Source organism: Chanos chanos, chromosome 3, assembly GCF_902362185.1.
Source record: "Chanos chanos chromosome 3, fChaCha1.1, whole genome shotgun sequence".
Lineage (NCBI taxonomy): Eukaryota > Metazoa > Chordata > Actinopteri > Gonorynchiformes > Chanidae > Chanos > Chanos chanos.
In genome coordinates, this window is record NC_044497.1 from 48,561,546 (window position 1) to 48,578,328 (window position 16,783).

The 16,783-nt window shown below is 39.1% G+C and overlaps 1 protein-coding gene across 1 annotated transcript in view; it reads left to right on the forward strand.

Moving 5' to 3' along the window:
- Positions 1–14,803, forward strand: part of LOC115807100 (collagen alpha-1(I) chain) — a 53,214-nt gene extending 38,411 nt beyond the window's left edge. Inside the window, exons 32-69 of the mRNA XM_030767961.1 lie at positions 2–46; positions 473–526; positions 1,010–1,063; positions 1,288–1,341; positions 1,658–1,711; positions 1,900–1,953; positions 2,208–2,252; positions 2,443–2,487; positions 2,762–2,869; positions 4,225–4,278; positions 4,363–4,416; positions 4,512–4,565; positions 4,760–4,867; positions 4,973–5,026; positions 5,417–5,524; positions 5,728–5,781; positions 5,977–6,030; positions 6,119–6,172; positions 6,370–6,423; positions 6,525–6,632; positions 6,821–6,874; positions 7,019–7,072; positions 7,992–8,045; positions 8,215–8,268; positions 8,536–8,589; positions 8,693–8,746; positions 8,930–8,983; positions 9,065–9,118; positions 9,263–9,316; positions 9,453–9,506; positions 9,888–9,905; positions 10,055–10,108; positions 10,323–10,385; positions 11,004–11,169; positions 13,700–13,809; positions 13,902–13,982; positions 14,250–14,432; positions 14,654–14,803. Of these exons, the coding sequence (XP_030623821.1) occupies positions 2–46; positions 473–526; positions 1,010–1,063; positions 1,288–1,341; positions 1,658–1,711; positions 1,900–1,953; positions 2,208–2,252; positions 2,443–2,487; positions 2,762–2,869; positions 4,225–4,278; positions 4,363–4,416; positions 4,512–4,565; positions 4,760–4,867; positions 4,973–5,026; positions 5,417–5,524; positions 5,728–5,781; positions 5,977–6,030; positions 6,119–6,172; positions 6,370–6,423; positions 6,525–6,632; positions 6,821–6,874; positions 7,019–7,072; positions 7,992–8,045; positions 8,215–8,268; positions 8,536–8,589; positions 8,693–8,746; positions 8,930–8,983; positions 9,065–9,118; positions 9,263–9,316; positions 9,453–9,506; positions 9,888–9,905; positions 10,055–10,108; positions 10,323–10,385; positions 11,004–11,169; positions 13,700–13,809; positions 13,902–13,982; positions 14,250–14,432; positions 14,654–14,803 (2,634 nt within the window). The remainder of the gene's footprint in view (position 1; positions 47–472; positions 527–1,009; positions 1,064–1,287; positions 1,342–1,657; positions 1,712–1,899; positions 1,954–2,207; positions 2,253–2,442; positions 2,488–2,761; positions 2,870–4,224; positions 4,279–4,362; positions 4,417–4,511; positions 4,566–4,759; positions 4,868–4,972; positions 5,027–5,416; positions 5,525–5,727; positions 5,782–5,976; positions 6,031–6,118; positions 6,173–6,369; positions 6,424–6,524; positions 6,633–6,820; positions 6,875–7,018; positions 7,073–7,991; positions 8,046–8,214; positions 8,269–8,535; positions 8,590–8,692; positions 8,747–8,929; positions 8,984–9,064; positions 9,119–9,262; positions 9,317–9,452; positions 9,507–9,887; positions 9,906–10,054; positions 10,109–10,322; positions 10,386–11,003; positions 11,170–13,699; positions 13,810–13,901; positions 13,983–14,249; positions 14,433–14,653) is intronic.
- Positions 14,804–16,783: the final 1,980 nt, after the last annotated feature.

Genomic DNA, 16,783 nt, shown 5'->3' on the forward strand with positions numbered 1-16,783 from the left:
GGGCCCCCAAGGAGCGGTGGGTAATGCAGGCCTGAAAGGCCCGACAGTGAGTAGATTGTTGTTCCCTTCACAGAACACAAGCATAATCCTCAGGAGTACATGAAATGTTATGCTTTATGTCCCTTTCTCTTATGGTCCTAAAGTAGGCTTCTCCTTTGTAACTGCTATCATGGGTCTAGTGGAATCAATGACTGTGAAACATGAATAAAAACACCTTTTTATTTAGGTTTGGAATATACTTGTTATTATCTTAGAGCAAAGTAATCAAATGCAAAAGCAGTTTTGCTGGAATTCAAAATTCAATCTGGATTGCTAAAGGTAGATATATATAGTGTGTGGGCAGTATGTATAGTAGTAGGCATCAGGAACAGTTTAATAAAAGATTGTACTTGCAGAAAGACCATAAACATAAATGTAAACAAGACAAGTAAACAAACGTGTAACTGTGATGTTTCATTCTTTCTTTATTCAGGGATTCCAGGGGATTTCTGGAGAAGTTGGGCCAGAGGGACCCCCAGGGCCACCAGTATGCTCTCTCACTCTCAATAATGCTACACTAACACACACACATTCACCTATTTAACTTTGAAGAGGGCTTCCAGCAAGTTAGTACCTGAACTGAGCTCATATGAAAACTCACGACTGCAGTACATTAGTTCCCACTTAAGTCTATCTGTGTAGCTGATGTAATTGTTCATTGTTCTAGTTTATCTTTTCTGTGAAAAAACATTGTGCCTTGTCCCAAGATTATGAATTAGCTCCTGAAAGTGTATTTGGAGAGTATTCATGAGTAACAAAACAATATCAAATAAATTCAACTGTGCTATGTTTTCATAGGCTCTCGAATACTGTAAAGGAATTAAATTGTAAATTTGGAAACAGTCATTTGTGTTTATTAGTTCTCACTTGGAAATTCATATTCTCTTATTCGAATTCTTTTTGAATCTCTCTAGTTGTATACTGTTCTTAAAAGAAATAACCCAATATGAATGGTGTGTCCCAATGATAGGGTCCACCTGGACAGGAAGGCCCAATGGGCAGCCCTGGTCCACCAGGGGAGAGGGTGAGTTGCCGCTGTGAATGGCACATATCAGACAGACACTGTGAATAACTTTAATAGCCTGATGAGGTGTTCAGTTTATGTATGCATTTATGTATGCATGTGTTGTATGATCTGCATTTCACCCTGACTTCTTGCATCTTTGTTTGTTTTTGTGTTTGTGTTTGTGTGTGTATGTGTGTGCGTGTGCGCGTGTGTGTGTGTGTGTGTGTGTGTATTGTCTTCAGGGTTTTACAGGGAAACCAGGAACGGAGGGGCCTCAGGGCCCTGTAGGCATGTATGTAAGTGATCTTTCTACTGGATTTTCAGGAATAAGGGTGTAATAACATGAGACACAGGAGAAAAGTTTAACCGGTTGAGCTGTAAATCTTATCAACAAAAGGTAAATTACATTAAACTGTCAGCATACGGTCCCATATTACATCAGGCCTCTCTAATACATGTGGAGTTTGAGCATGCACTAATCATGCACTTGCACATAAGTAACAGTGAGGAATAAAATTGGAGCTGACAGAGAAGTACATTGAGATAGTATACTGAAATCTTTACCACTGAAGGTGTTAGTTTTGCTCATTCTTGTGGTGTCTATTTCTTAAGGGTTTCCCTGGAAGTTTGGGAATGCGTGGACGGCCTGGACACATGGGAGAGCGGGTAAAAAATAGCTTGAAATCTTGTCAATTCACATTATGTTTTACTCCTCATCAAGGAGTTTTAGAAACTTTGGCCCATGATTACAAAGTTTAATACAAATCGAAAGGGTTTGTTGTGTGTTCTTACCTACAGTTTCAATTGTACATACTTTTTTTATTTTAAATATGAAACTATTGTGTCTGTACCAGGGAGAAGCTGGCCTAAGAGGTTTACCAGGGCCTCCTGGGAAGCCAGGACCTCCAGTAAGTGGGTGTTTCTGTGCTCCTGTGGGCGGAGATGGTTATACATGATCAGTCTTAACCTGCTAGATCAACTGTCTAAGGGTCTTCAGCATATCTAAAAGGAGATTGTTACCCTGCTTATGAAAAATGTGTATCTACAATACATAGTCCCCTGGAGAGAGTAATGTGTCTCTTTTCCACATGAGCAGAACTTTTTTGTCTGCTTTCAATCAACATGTTCAAGTTTAGCTTGCTTATTTGTTAATGTGTTGCAGGGTCTGGTTGGATCAGTTGGGGAACGAGGTCCTCCAGGACCCCAGGTGAGAGATTTCAATTACTGTCCTCATAGTCAGCTCGGTAGAAAGAATCCACAAAATCATTCAGTAGAAAATTAAGTTCCCTTACTGCATCAGTGACACTGAATCACTGCAAACCAACATGCTTTCCTCCACTTTATCTAGATGCTTTCAAGTTCTCATAAATGTATTTTCTTTTATATGTGTCCCAAAGGGTCGACAAGGAGACCAAGGACCCCAAGGCTTCCCAGGAGCTGTGGTGAATTCATCATTTCCCATGAACTTTTGAAAAAGATTTAGGATCTGATAGAATGCTTGGCTGGACGGGAATCATATTTTAGGCAATAGTTGATATCCTTATAACCTTGAGGTTGAGTTTTGAATATGCTACCATGTCTGACATGAGGGGTCCAGTGAAAATGGTGTAACTAATAGTCATAATTGTAAGTTGACTTCATATAAAGATCTCCTCTTTGATGGAGCATGGTATCTGGAGAGGACTTTGGTTGTGATGATGATCAATTTTACGTTAGGGACCTACCGGACTCCCAGGTTTAGATGGAGTGATGGGGAAACCTGGACCACGAGGCAGTAAAGGGCCTCCAGGGCCCCAAGGCCCAAGCAGGCCACCAGGAATTCAAGTAAGTGGCTTTTCTCTTATTATGTGTCATACTGATAAGCTGTACAAGTAAAAATGCAGTGTATGAAACAGATAGCATTTTAGAAGTTCATGACATCAAATTAATGTAACAATAACTTTGCACCAAGCTGAAAAACCACAAATGCTACCCATGATGGCCTGATTACTTAGGCTGCAGGACTGATTAAAAGTTGCTAAAAGTTGTTAAAGTTCTTGAATCTTTAATCTTGAATTAAAAATGTCTTGCTCATGTTTCCTGGATGTTGCAACATAAATGCAGAATTGTGTCTGTCTTTGTGGCAGGGATTAAAAACAAAATGTCATTTCGGTTCGCTCTTAGCAGAAACATCATTTTTACGTTCCCGTTCCAGTGTTCCGAGGCCTCCTCTCTAATTAATAAACGGTTAGAACGTAGAGGAATGGTTAATAACGTTCTTTTTAAAATGACATTGCCTTTTCAAAATGATTTATATATCAGTAGGATAAAATAGATAAGCATCAGGGGGAAGGAACAACGAATATTTGCAGCTTTGCACAAGGCTGAATGAGCAACGCACAAGATTTACCTCTACCATGTAGCCTGACAGCCCCTCCCCCTGGAACCCCACCCTCTCCACATTCCAAACAAACGAGGTGAAAAGAAACGTGCAAAGAAACTATTCGAACATGCTAGCGCTCCACCTGTCATTAAGCAACACTAAAAGGATGGGTGTGGGTGGAGGACCTGCGGGTGTAAATGGGACGCACCGTTTTCCAAGTTTGTGGAAACTGGCCTACTGGGTTAGCCTATGACTTTTCAATGAAATAAAATAACATTAAATCAATTACAGTTTTACATTTCATTTATGAACTGTCTTTAAACCTTGTCTTTGGATAGGTAGGACACCTGCCCTCAAAATTCAAAACTGTGTCATAAAAGATCCTGTGTCATAAAACTTTATCTCTTGCACATGACCACAAAGTGCATAATTAAATGCATCTAAGGATTTGTATGCACACAGATTTTCCTTTGTATAAACACTGGGCTTCTCTATGAGATAGGTGTATGCATATAGATCATATGACTGCAATCTTGTGAACGGCTACCAAAGCGGTTTTGCCCCCTGAACGCATGTGCATCCAGTAATGTTTCTAAACAAGAAACCTGTCTACAGGAACGATAAATCGTGTTATTTACCGATTATCTAAAACTGGAAATAACGTTTTCACTCCAGAACAACTAAAATTGCTTTTGCTCCTGTTTTCGATTACGTTCATCCCAAATTTTATTCTTTCCCGGTTTTCATTTTCATACTTTGAACCGTTTCTAAACCCTGCTTTGGTATGCAAAAACAGCAATATTTTTGCTTTTCCCAGGGCCTACAAGGTGAGGAAGGACTGTTAGGACCACGAGGAGAGAAAGGAGAGAAGGTAAGGAAGGAGGATATGTTAGGTCCTGGCTACAGTTTGATATGCCATATGACCTGACACTGATTCTGTTCAACTATTTTACAGGGAGCACTGGGGCCCCCTGGTGACCCTGGTCCATCTGGACTGGAAGGACAGCAGGTCTGTTTCTCACTGACATGATGCTTAGAATGCAATTAAAATATGTATTGTCCCTCACGATTATCATTTGTTTGATTATGTTTGGTTTTCCTCAGGGTGATCCTGGTCCATCGGGAGTGGAGGGACCTCCAGGAAAGAAAGGAGATCAGGTACTAAATGTATTATCATTAATATTAAATGTACTGCTTTTAGCATGATCTCATAATAGTAATAACAGTTAGGTGTGAGACTTGTTTCATCCGCTGTTAACAGCAGTGTTGTAAGATAAAATGGGAACAATCTTTAATTTTCAACAAGTAATATTTTGTAATATATATATAATTTTTTTATTGGTAAAATACAGGGGGACCAGGGTTCCTGTGGAAATCTTGGTCTTCAGGGATCTAAAGGAGAGATTGGCCCACCAGGCATCAAAGGCTTGCCGGGGCCTCCAGGGCCAGTGGGTAAAGAGGTAAGGTGGTAATGTTATAGCGTAGTATTCACCATAGTACTCACTCTCTGACCACACCACAATCCTTTTGTATTCTGTCTAACCTACATTACTTCCTGTCTAAAGGGTGATTTTGGTCCTCCTGGTGAAGCTGGCGACCCAGGACCTAAAGGTGCAAAGGTTCGTGTTGCAACAAGAGTCCCTGTAAAATGACAATATGACCTCATGTAATGAAACATAAAATACTGATCTGTGGACAAATATAAACATTCAACATATTTTTGTGGGAGTGTCAATATTTGACATGAGTGCAATGCTGAGTTTCATCCACTGGAGACCACTATTTCATCTTTCTCATCTGTGTTCAGTTTTTCAGTTGTAACATAATCTCATTTGTGCTATATATTAATAATGAGTATTTCTTTGTTCATTTCAGGTTTTTCATGTCTTTGTAAAATATACAAGATGATCTAAAAGTAATTCTTGCACAATCTGATCTATGCTTTTGACTGATTTTTTGCAGCAGTATGCTATACAGCAAAAATCAGCATTAGAGTTTGTTCTTTTCAGGGAGACAATGGGCCCAGAGGTTTCACAGGCCTAGAGGGTCCGTGGGGAAAATTGGGAGAGAAAGGAGAGAGAGGACCTAAAGGGGACAAAGGTCACATTGGGCTGATGGTGAGAATAAGAAAATGCAGTTCTTGTTCATCCCTCCACCCATTCCTCCATCCGTCCCTCTAGAAATGCGTCTCTCTGTCCACACATCCATCCACACACAAATAATTGCATGGTATGCAGAATATAAATGCAGTTGTAAGAACCAAAAGTGAACATAATGGTTTTATCAGCTATTTCTCACTAATTGTAATTGTCTTATACAGGGTGAGCCAGGCCTCATGGGTGGGATTGGACCTCCAGGTCTTAGAGGTCTAGAGGTGGGAGAAATAAACAAATATCAAATACATCAAATAAATGGATGTCAAATAAATACACTAATAAAATGCTGGACTTTATTGACATTTATTAACATTCAGTGCCTATCAGTTGAGATTTACTTTTCTCATCAACAACTCTTAGTTCAGCCTGTTGTTATCAGCTGGGTAAACGGGTCTTTTTCCCTTTTCGTTTAGGGTCCCATCGGCCCTCCGGGGCCTCTCGGGCCTGTTGGACCTCAGGGAGAGAAGGTATTTCTTGTTATGCATTTTACTTCATTGTATGGATCTAGACCTGAAGTACTTTGTGTATGAACAAATCATCTGCTCTTTCCAACAGGGTGCGATGGGCCCTCGTGGCCCACCTGGTCTTCCAGGAGATCCAGGGCCACAGGTATATACCTGACCAGTGGACATACCAAGCAAAGATGTGTTGACTAATTTATATTAATTGAAAATACATAAAAAAACATATTCTTTTGCCTACATTGTCATTCCCTCTGTAAAATAAACCAGAGTCACTCAGTTTTCTGTTGAGTCTGCGGGTGTAGTTTCCATCAGAATGTTCAAGTTCCATACTTTGTAAAACAGGGAGAACCTGGACCAAAAGGGGTCAAAGGAGACACAGGGCAACCTGGACCACAGGTACATGTTTCTTAAAATGTATAATGGTGCTTTCACCAGTGTTTCACTGGGTTATATAATATTATCAATATAACCTACATGTACTGTGGACTTCACTGTAGGGTGGTATAGGGCCTCTTGGGCCATCAGGAGATACAGGGCCTAAAGGTCTACAAGGGCCTGACGGGGACAAAGGTGACATGGGGGAGAAAGGACAACTGGGAGAAGAGGTGAGGCCACTACCACAGAGATCTAATCTGAAACACTACTTTCAGAACAACTGATGAGTGAGATCATATTTTATCTACCAGTTTCATGAAACGTAATAAAGAAATTAGAATAAAATTAATCAGTAGGCGTTTATTTGAGTATCTGCTCAATTCAGTCACTATGATATCTATTATGTTTATTTCCCTAGGGGCCAGAGGGTCTGCCAGGAATACAGGGACCCCCAGGACTCCCTGGTTTGGAGGTATGGAGAGTACCTGTCTTAGCTGTAGAAGGTCGAAACCTTGCAGAACTATTTGTTAAACTTGAAAACAAAACTCTAGTCTAAAGCTCATGTCTTTGGTTGAATGAACTGATAGATTATTTGTTCTTTCATGCAACCAATCAGGGGACACAAGGAGAGGGTGGAACACCAGGAACACCAGGACCACCAGGAACTCCGGTCAGTATTCACTCAGGATGAGAGGAGAAGGTTACCAAAGGCCATATTTTTGCCATTTGAGTGTGTTTTCTGAAGCGTGATTCATTGCAGATATGTGAACCAAAGTGTGACTCATTCCTGGAGCACATCCAACAGAGTCACTATGCATACACTGTAACTGCAGAGATGCCAGCATCGCTAGTTCTTATACATTTCATATTCTTAATTAACACACAAACAAGATCCTTCTGTATGTTTTCACTGCCAAGCAGAGTATAGGGCTGTGACAACAATGTTTATCTGCCTTCCCAGCAACCCACACAACCGCATATCCTTCAAAAGTCTCTGAGCCTTTGCAATCTGCACAGATGAGACTCACGTTTTTTATTTATTTACTTTTTTTTTTTTAACTTCTTTCACATGGTTTGTAATCTGCTTTAAAAATAAATGAGCTGTATTTAAACTATATTTTTAAACTATATTTTTGTTGATATTACCACTGCCAACATGTAGTTTTAGTGGTGAATTTTATGAATCTGCAGATAATTTTTGCTGTGCTACTTTATTTTAATTTGTTATCAGAAAAGTTATACAGAGGATATTGTGACAAATGAGAGGTTTTTTTTAATGCCCTTATAATGATATTTTTTCTGGTGAGTGAGAATTATATAGCACTAAAAAGTATTTGCAAGATCCATATTACACTCTTAGACTCTTAACTCAGACAATTTTGCTGCATGACTGAGTAACTTCTCCCAAATAGGCTTACTTAAAAATGATTTATACATATTAATCCATCCATATCACTGCATTAAAAGACTAAAGTGAAATACTAAGCTGTCCATGGCAGATAGCAAATGTATTACTAAAAAACAAAAATGGAATATTTTGTCCAGACAAGACAGCTAGCTGCCGTCTCATAACTGTTTGATCATTTCAGGGCCGCATGGGTAACCCAGGACCTGAGGGGAAGCAAGGCTTGAAAGGAGAGAAGGCAGGTCAACATGTCCTGTGTCTCATCTCAAATGTTCTAAATTTGTCAAAAAATAAAACAGTTTCTGCCTCTGTCCTCAATATTGGAATATAAAGCATTGCTTGAAGTTGCATCACCCAAAGAAATTATCCTAACTGGCCAGTATGTGTTTACTGGAAAAAAATTTCAGGGAGATGATGGCATCAATGGATCACCAGGAAAGACTGGTCCTGTTGGAAGGACGGTGAGACAGCCAAAATAACACCCTGAAAATATTACACTTTTATTGCCACATGCTATCAAGCCCTCCATTTACTCGCCAAGCTATTGATAAACCCATGGGTTTTTTTTTTGCTTTGGTGCTTTGTGTTCCTATACACTTTGATAGTATATTGAGATTTATAACTGCCTGACATTATGTGTTACATTTTGAGGTAATATTATTTAGTAGTTGAGAAAGTCAGCTGTATAAATCATGTGGTAAGAAAAGATTATTTTTTTAAATCTGCAGGGCAAAAGAGGCAAGGCTGGTGTTAGGGGCACAAGAGGACCAAGAGGAGAAAAGGTTACAGTTCCGGATGATTTCTTGTCTCAAAGATTATGTCCTGTTGTCAAATCATGGATCCACATAGTAATTTACTAGATTTGTCTGTACCTTTTTGTTTTAGGGTGAGAAAGGACAGAAGGGAGAGAGAGGGCCTCTAGGCCGGGAGGGACCTATGGTAAGTTGTGACACACAATGATACAAATCTTTATTTATTTATTATATTTAATTGTCAAATTCCCTTTCATCTCTATTACTTACAAGAGGCATTTCTTTTAACTAAGAAACTGACAATATAATAAAAAGTTTTTTGCATTTCTCCTAAATCAAACTGATAGTGTGCTCTATATCTCTTCTCTAGGGATTCCTAGGGCCACGAGGAGAGCCTGGAGAGAAGGGTCTAAAAGGGGAACAGGTATAATAAAGAAATTTTTATCACTCTGTAGTACCATTGTTGATCTTTTTGAGGCTATAACACATTGCATGTCATCTACAGGGGGAGAAAGGTGACATGGGGCCGTCTGGCCTTTCAGGACGAGCTGGCCTGAAGGTGTGCCCTAAAAATGAAAAAAAATTAAAAAAAAAAAAAAGAACTCAGACCATTAAATTTGCATTGCAAAGGAGTTTCCAAACTTTTTTTTTTATTATGAACAAGAGTTTTACATATGTTTTGATTTGTTTGTTTGCATTTCAGGGCAGTATAGGTCTTGTTGGGCCTCCAGGACCACCTGGACCAAAGGGAGATCAGGTAGCTTGGCAACACTTTCACTTTCAAATGCAGTTTCTTTTCTCCTAAATTAAAGATTTTCATGTTTTTTTTCTTACCTTTGTGTTTAAAATAGATGAATGACTAAGGTGATATTAACTTTGTATTTGTGGCATAGGGGAATATCGGTCCAAGTGGGCCAAGAGGGACACCTGGATTGCCTGGGCTGCCTGTGAGTGCACAACAATTAAAAGTATAAAAGTAAAGAATGAAATAAAAAATGAGTCTGGCTCTATGATTAACTGAGTCATTAGCCTTTTGTCATAACCATTATGGTGGGAGGCACCTCAGACAATCTTTTGTGATGCGGAACAGAGGAGGATGTATTTAAATTGGATGATTTAATTATTAGTCAGTTCCTTGATAAGCAGACCATGCAGGTATATCCAGAAACTATAATTTGCAGAATCCACTGAGACAACAGTTCCACATTTCTCCAGAACTGTGAGAGGATGAAAGCAGTTAATGAATTTTATAAGACTGAAAGAAAGAGTATTACTACATTTGTCAGCATGAATCAAATTAATTCCTGTCTTTTCTTCATGTTCTACAGGGTTTGTTTGGAGAAAAGGTATGATCCTGATTCATAATATTGCACGGAAATGAGATGCTTTTACGTTAATTACGCCACCAAGACATGTCACCCATTAGTATGCATTGTGTTATTAAGGTAAGATTTATATTTCTTGTGTTTCTTGCACATTTTCCCAATATTTCTAGGGTCTGAAAGGGTTTGAGGGTCCTCGTGGGAAAGCTGGAAAGAGAGGCCTTCCAGTAAGTTAATTGTGTTGTAATACTTCTCAGGTTAAATGACCAGGTGTATAGTTTGCCAACTGTTTTGTTTCACAGTCATTATAGTGCAGTTAGTAAACACTCGGGGCGTCTTAGGAATGAACTTCTTTATTCATGTTCGATAAAATATCTAATGGTTACGGGGTTTCATGTATGTCCATTTGACAACACATTTGTATTTATTTGGGGGTTTTAGGGGCCACCAGGCGCTCCAGGACCTCCAGGCCTCTCCGTGAACCTTACTATTACCCAGCTCAAAGTAAGTTGGCTGTCACTAGCAAATGTAGTTTCAATGTAGTTTGATTTTTTAATTTTTTTCCTTTTAGAATGTCTTCCTTACTGCAAAAATCAGTTTCTTGTTCTGCATTCCACTGCAGAAAATCTCTAGATTAAGGTCAACGCTTGTCTGAGCAAAACTGACATTATCTTCATTTATAGAATCTGGAATGCAAGAATTTCCTGAAAGGAATCACAGAATGTTGTTGAACTTGGCCAGTTTATCTCTTACCCTTCTGGCAATATGCAAAAGCTTGAGGTTCTTCAGAGGGGAATTTTGGGGAATTGAGATTGTTTGAATAACCATATGCTATACAAAATGTAAGTAAATTAGTGAAGTGAAGAAAAGAGAATTGTAGTAGAACATCTCACCAGCCCAGCCTTGTCTAAATGACTTTTATGGAAGGAAGTTACAAGGGGAAAATTTTGAGACAGTCCTTCAAAACCTTGTCCATTCTCAGCTACAATACACCTCCACCCAATCATCCACACCTGGCCAATTCCACGAACCCAACTCCTGTCCATACCCTGTATTCTCATCCTTGCTTGACATCACTGCTTGGTGTCCAGAATCTGTATTTACGTTTTTTTTTCCCCACAGGACCTCATGTATGTCTCAGACAAACCCAACTACTCACTGATCCAAACCCTGCTGGACTCTCTGCTTCATGACCTGAGGCTGTTTCTCGACCCACCTGACGGCAGCAAAGAGCATCCAGCCACTACCTGCCTGGAGCTGTTACTGTGCCGACCCAACTACACCAGTGGTTAGAGCCTTATACCTAGCACACATCAGATGATACAGGGTCTTATTAGAACAGTCTGAAATTTACTATAATAATACTGTCGTAACATTAGACTTGGCCTTATGGAATGCATTTATACTTTCAGGCACACGCACGCACACACACACATGCACAGATGAATTTAGATGTGCACATGTAAAGGAGATTTACATACGTCCATGGCTATAGGAACTTGATAATCAAGACAGTATTAAGTTTCAAGTGTCAAGTTTATTTAGAGCCCAATATAACTGTTTACAGTCTCAAGGGGCTTTACATGCCACAACAAACAAAACAGGACAGTACTCCCTGACTTAATCCTCATGAGGAGCAAGAAAAATCTCCCCCAAAACCCAGGTGTAACAGGAATAACAAGGAAAAATTGGGAGAAATCTTGAGAAGGACCACAGAAAGAGGAGAGCCTTTTTTGGCCAGACAGGTGTGCAATAGGTGCCGACCCAGCGGGCAATTACAATTTCAAGTAAATACAATCAGAACACAAACAAAGGGGATGATGATTCTAACAGGAGAGTGACAAGGGGATGAAAGATGGGATCGGTCCGGAGGGCAGGAGGAGTCAGGATCACTGGTATCTCAGGAGTAGCATGTGTGGCTTGACAGAGAGAGAGAGAGAGAGAGAGAGAGTGAGTGAGTGAGAGAGAGAGACATTGTTAGATATGTTCATTTACAAACAATGGTTAAGGGACAATGTACATTGTGTGCCGAGTGCAGGCAGGGACTCCGGCAGGACTAACTATTACAGCATAGCTAAAAGGGAGAGCTAGAAGGTAATACGGACATGAGGGCATTCTGGGACACAAGGCGGCCACCCATTCGACCTGAGTGAACGTCTTAGAGTGGGGGGGTGACATCATCCAAACATCCCAGTTCACCAAACACTCTATGCCCGAGAACCGTCCAGATCTGCTCCTTTACCTAGTAAAGAGCTATTAGCAAAAGGTTTAGCTAAACAGATAAGTTTTCAGCCTTGACTTAAACATAGAGACTGTGTCTGAGTCTCGAACACTAATTGGGAGGCAGTTCCATAACTGTGGGGTTCTATAAGAGAAGGCACTGCCCCCTGCTGTCGCCTTCACAATTCGAGGTTCCAACAAATGGCCTGCACCTTTTGATCTAAGTAGGTGTGGTGGATCATAAAAGACCAGGAGTTTGCTCAGGTACTGTGGCGCAAGACCATTCAGTGCTTTATAGGTTAATAGTATGATTTTATAATCAATGCAAGATTTGACTGGGAACCAGTGCGGTGTGGATAAGATAGGGGTAATGTGGTCATATCTTTTGGTTCTAGTAAGAACTCTGGCTGCTGCATTCTGGACTAGCTGCAGCTTATTTATACACCTATAAGAACATCCAGATAGTAGGGCATTACAATAGTCTAACCTAGAGGTAATGAAAGCATGAACTAGTATTTCAGCATTGTGAAATGACATTGCATTTCTTATCTTGTTAATATTTCTGAAATGAAAGAAGGCTATCCTGGTAATATTATTTACTTGAGCTTCAAATGAAAGACTGGAGTCAATAATTACACCAAGGTCTTTTACTGCCGTACAAGATGAAAAAGAAAGGCCATCCAGAGTTACTACATGATCAGAAAGCTTACTCCTAGCTGCATGTGGTCCTAATACAAGTACTTCTGTCTTTTCAGAGTTAAATAGGAGGACGTTAGTAAGCATCCAGTGCCTATTATCCTTTACACATTCCTTAATTTTGTTAAGCTGGTGTCTCTTGTCAGGCTTCCCTGAGATATACAACTGTGTGTCACCAGCATAACAGTGGAAGCTTATACCGTGTTTATGAATAATATTACTGATAGGTAGCATATATGAAGAAAAAAGCAGCCTGCCTAAAAGAGAACTTTGTGGAACACCAAATTTGACCTCAGTATGTGTAGAGAAGTCACTATTTACATCAACAAACTGATAACGATCAGTCAAGTAGGATCTAAGCCATAAGAGGACCATTCCCTTAACTCCAACAACATTTTCTAGTCTATCAAGGAGAATAGTATGATCGATGGTGTCAAAGGCTGCACTAAGGTCAATCAACACAGCCAAAGAGACAGAACCCTGATCAGAGGCCAGTAGTAGGTCATTTACAACTTTAACCAGTGCTGTCTCTGTGCTATGATGAGACTTAAATCCTGTCTGATACATCTCATGAGTTTTGTTCCTATGTAGGTATGAGCATAACTGCTGTGTTACAGCCTTTTCTAGGATTTTGGAGATAAAGGGGAGGTTTGATATTGGCCTATAGTTGGGCAACGAACAGGCGTCGAGGTCAGGTTTTTTCATTAGGGGTTTTATAACTGCTAATTTAAAGGATTTAGGTATATAGCCAGTGCTAAGTGAGGAACTGATTATTTTTAGAGGAGGTTCGATGACTACTGGTAGTACCTGTTTGAGGAAAAGTATTACCTGACAGAGAGCTATGACTGTTATAAGAAATCACTGAAGTAAGATTATGACAATCATCTTTCATAATGTTTCAGGATTTTATTACATAGATCCAAATCAGGGGAGCTCTGCAGATGCTCTCCTGGTCTACTGCAACTTCTCAGCTTCAGGAGCAAAAACCTGCTTATATCCCAGAGATTCACAGGTACTATATTATGATAAAACTTCAACTCAGTCAATCAAATTTATACATGCTTGACATCTCTGAAAACACATCTCTCATTGTTCATCCCATAGCTTCCACTGAGACCCTGGCTGAATGGCTCTGGAACAAATACTACGTTCTACTGGCTCAGTTCCCTTGAGAGAGGCAGCAGGGTAGGAAAGAGAATCTGCCTGTAGTCCAAGGGCATTTAACTCTGCCCTTTAATGACCAAAAACCAGCTGGTGTTTTTATCTGTTGGCCCAAAAGATGATTATATAGATGGAATTATAGACCTCCGATAGATGTCACTCCATAAGTTAGTGATGAGCATGAAAGCCAGTGCAACTGCCCCAAATGATTATTCTGTGGCTCTATTAAGCACAATTTCTCATATCTTCTCTTAAATACATCTTTCTGTCCTCTCTCCTCTGAATTGACAGTTTGAGTACCCAGGACTTACTGTGGTGCAGGTGCGTTTCCTGAGGTTACACAGCAACATTGCAGAGCAGAGAGTGACCTTCTCATGCTACCCTGGATATAGGCTGGGCCACACAGAGAGAGATGTCAAATTTCTTGCAGACACAATGAGGCAAAGCTATCTAGGGACATTAAATGATTGTGTGGTATGTTCATTTTTCATCACTATATTTGGAATATTTTCATATTTGGAAAAAATGACTGTAAATGTCAGTAGGATTTCTGACATTTACTTGCATCATTTTAATTGTTCTAATCTGTCTTGATATTCAGTGAAATTACAGTATTAGTTTTGTTGCACAAATGCTTTTTTTGACAAAGCCACAACTTTGACAATGATTTTTTGTGTTTCCATGTGTTTGATTAGCCTGCAAAAGAAGTTGATTCAGGGCCAAGAGAGTCTGTGTTCCAGTTTGAAGACCTTGAACTGCTCCCACTGCGAGACATAGCAGTCTATGGAAACAACAGCGTCTCACAGGAGTTTGGGTTTACCATGGGACCGGTCTGTTTCAGCTAGGGTGAGAGGGAAAGAAAGCCCTCTGAGATTGCTCTTCCAACATAAACACAGACAGGACAAATGGAGATAATGAGGATGAAAAGAATGTGTGTTTCTTATTGATCACAGACATACCTTCTGCAGTCAGACAAAATGACTCCATGACTCCTCTCAAGGGAACAAGTCTTTATTGGTGCCAGTCTTCAAATGGACCTTTGCTGTTTGTTTACAGAGACTTATATTTTGAATAAATAATTTATGTATTGTTATGTATTTTTGAAGTAACTGTACTTTTTTGTCCATTTTTGGTGTTTCGGTGTACTTGCAAAGTTAGACTCCGTTTGATGAACCTAATGGATCCTTGACACAACAGGTAATCCATTCAGTAGTCTAATAAAGTAGCATAACCGTGGCCATATTCTCTCTGTTCACACAGCCTCTGTAAATCCTAGGTTATAATGGAACCACTACATGGCTGCACAATCCAGGGATTAACTGTGTAACTCCCTCTTAAAACATGCATAAATGTAGAGCCGCGTTCTCATCTTTTTCTCAATCCACCCCAGCACAAGGGTTTTAGTCTTCAATAATTACTTAGAGAAAAACATAATAAACGTGTTGCAATGTCAACACTTCAGCATACTGAATTATAATATTGAATTATATACTGAAATAGAAGGTATTATTGGCTTCAGTGGGTACAAAATTTTCAACAATGTGTTCAAATAAGGATACAGCTTCTGTTTTCCATAAGTAAGTCTCCATAGTATTGCTTTTCCTCATTTCCTTATGGAAAAAAGCAAGGTATAGGACTTGTATCTCCTCTGAGTGTTTCTGTTCTGAGTCTCATGGCTTCCCAACAAATTTACTAATTATTCGGTCATGGACATGGAACTACATTATTTAAAGTTTACTCATCTGGGCTTATTCACATATTCACATATGAGATATATATATATATATATATATATATATATATATATATATATATATATATATATATCGTATATATATCGTATATATATATATATATCGTATATGTTATATACAGTACTGTAAGTCAGTTTTGGTGCTACTATTCATAAGTGGTAAATAAATGGTGTGCACACACACACATATATATATATATATATATATATATATATATATATATATATATATATATATATATATGTGTGTGTGTGTGTGTGTGTGTGTGTGTGTTTGTTTGTATACCACTTATATAAATAGGTAATGGCTGAAGTAACTAGGAAATTTGTAGATTTCTGTGTGAAAAATTTAATCACAAGACAAAATATACCAAAGTAACAGCTGTTTTAATGGCTGATTTAAAATGACCTTTTTTCTCTAACTCATGTAAATGTACATCAGTTGGAAGTTCATGTTTCTTTAGTCTCAACCTCAGTTGCTGGAGTTAAAGTCTTATCAGTTCTTGTTCAACGGCAAAAATCTCAGGTACACTATGTCAATACATGTTTAAGAGTAAAAAAATGACTGTACACACATGTTATGTGATATTTGGTGCCCTAGAAATGACTGTTGCATTTTAGTCTGGCTTTTCTCCTACTGTGTTCTTGTGCCTTAGAACATCAGGGTTTTTTTGTATTAACCAAATCAATTCTTTAGGTGCACATTTATGTACAGTGGCAGAGGAAAACAGAGTTTAACAGTTATCCTAGAGATATGGTGTTGCAGGTATACTGGGGACCACTATGTGTTGAGTGTCAATTCCTAAATGGGACTTCAGGTACTGTATGTAAGTCTCAGGGAGTATTTGTAATACCCAAGTCATGTATTATGTGTTGAAACTCTCAATTTGGTTCATTTTTTTCATCTTCTCTGGCTAGCTACATTCAATGTATCTAAGTGTACTATGCAACCACAATATCAGAAGTATGCTAAGTGTGGTTTGCTTTGATAGAGTCTGAGATTGACAAAACAGGTGCTCTCAGTTTTTGTCCAAGGATCCCTATGTTTAAGTTACTTTAAAATTTCATGTTT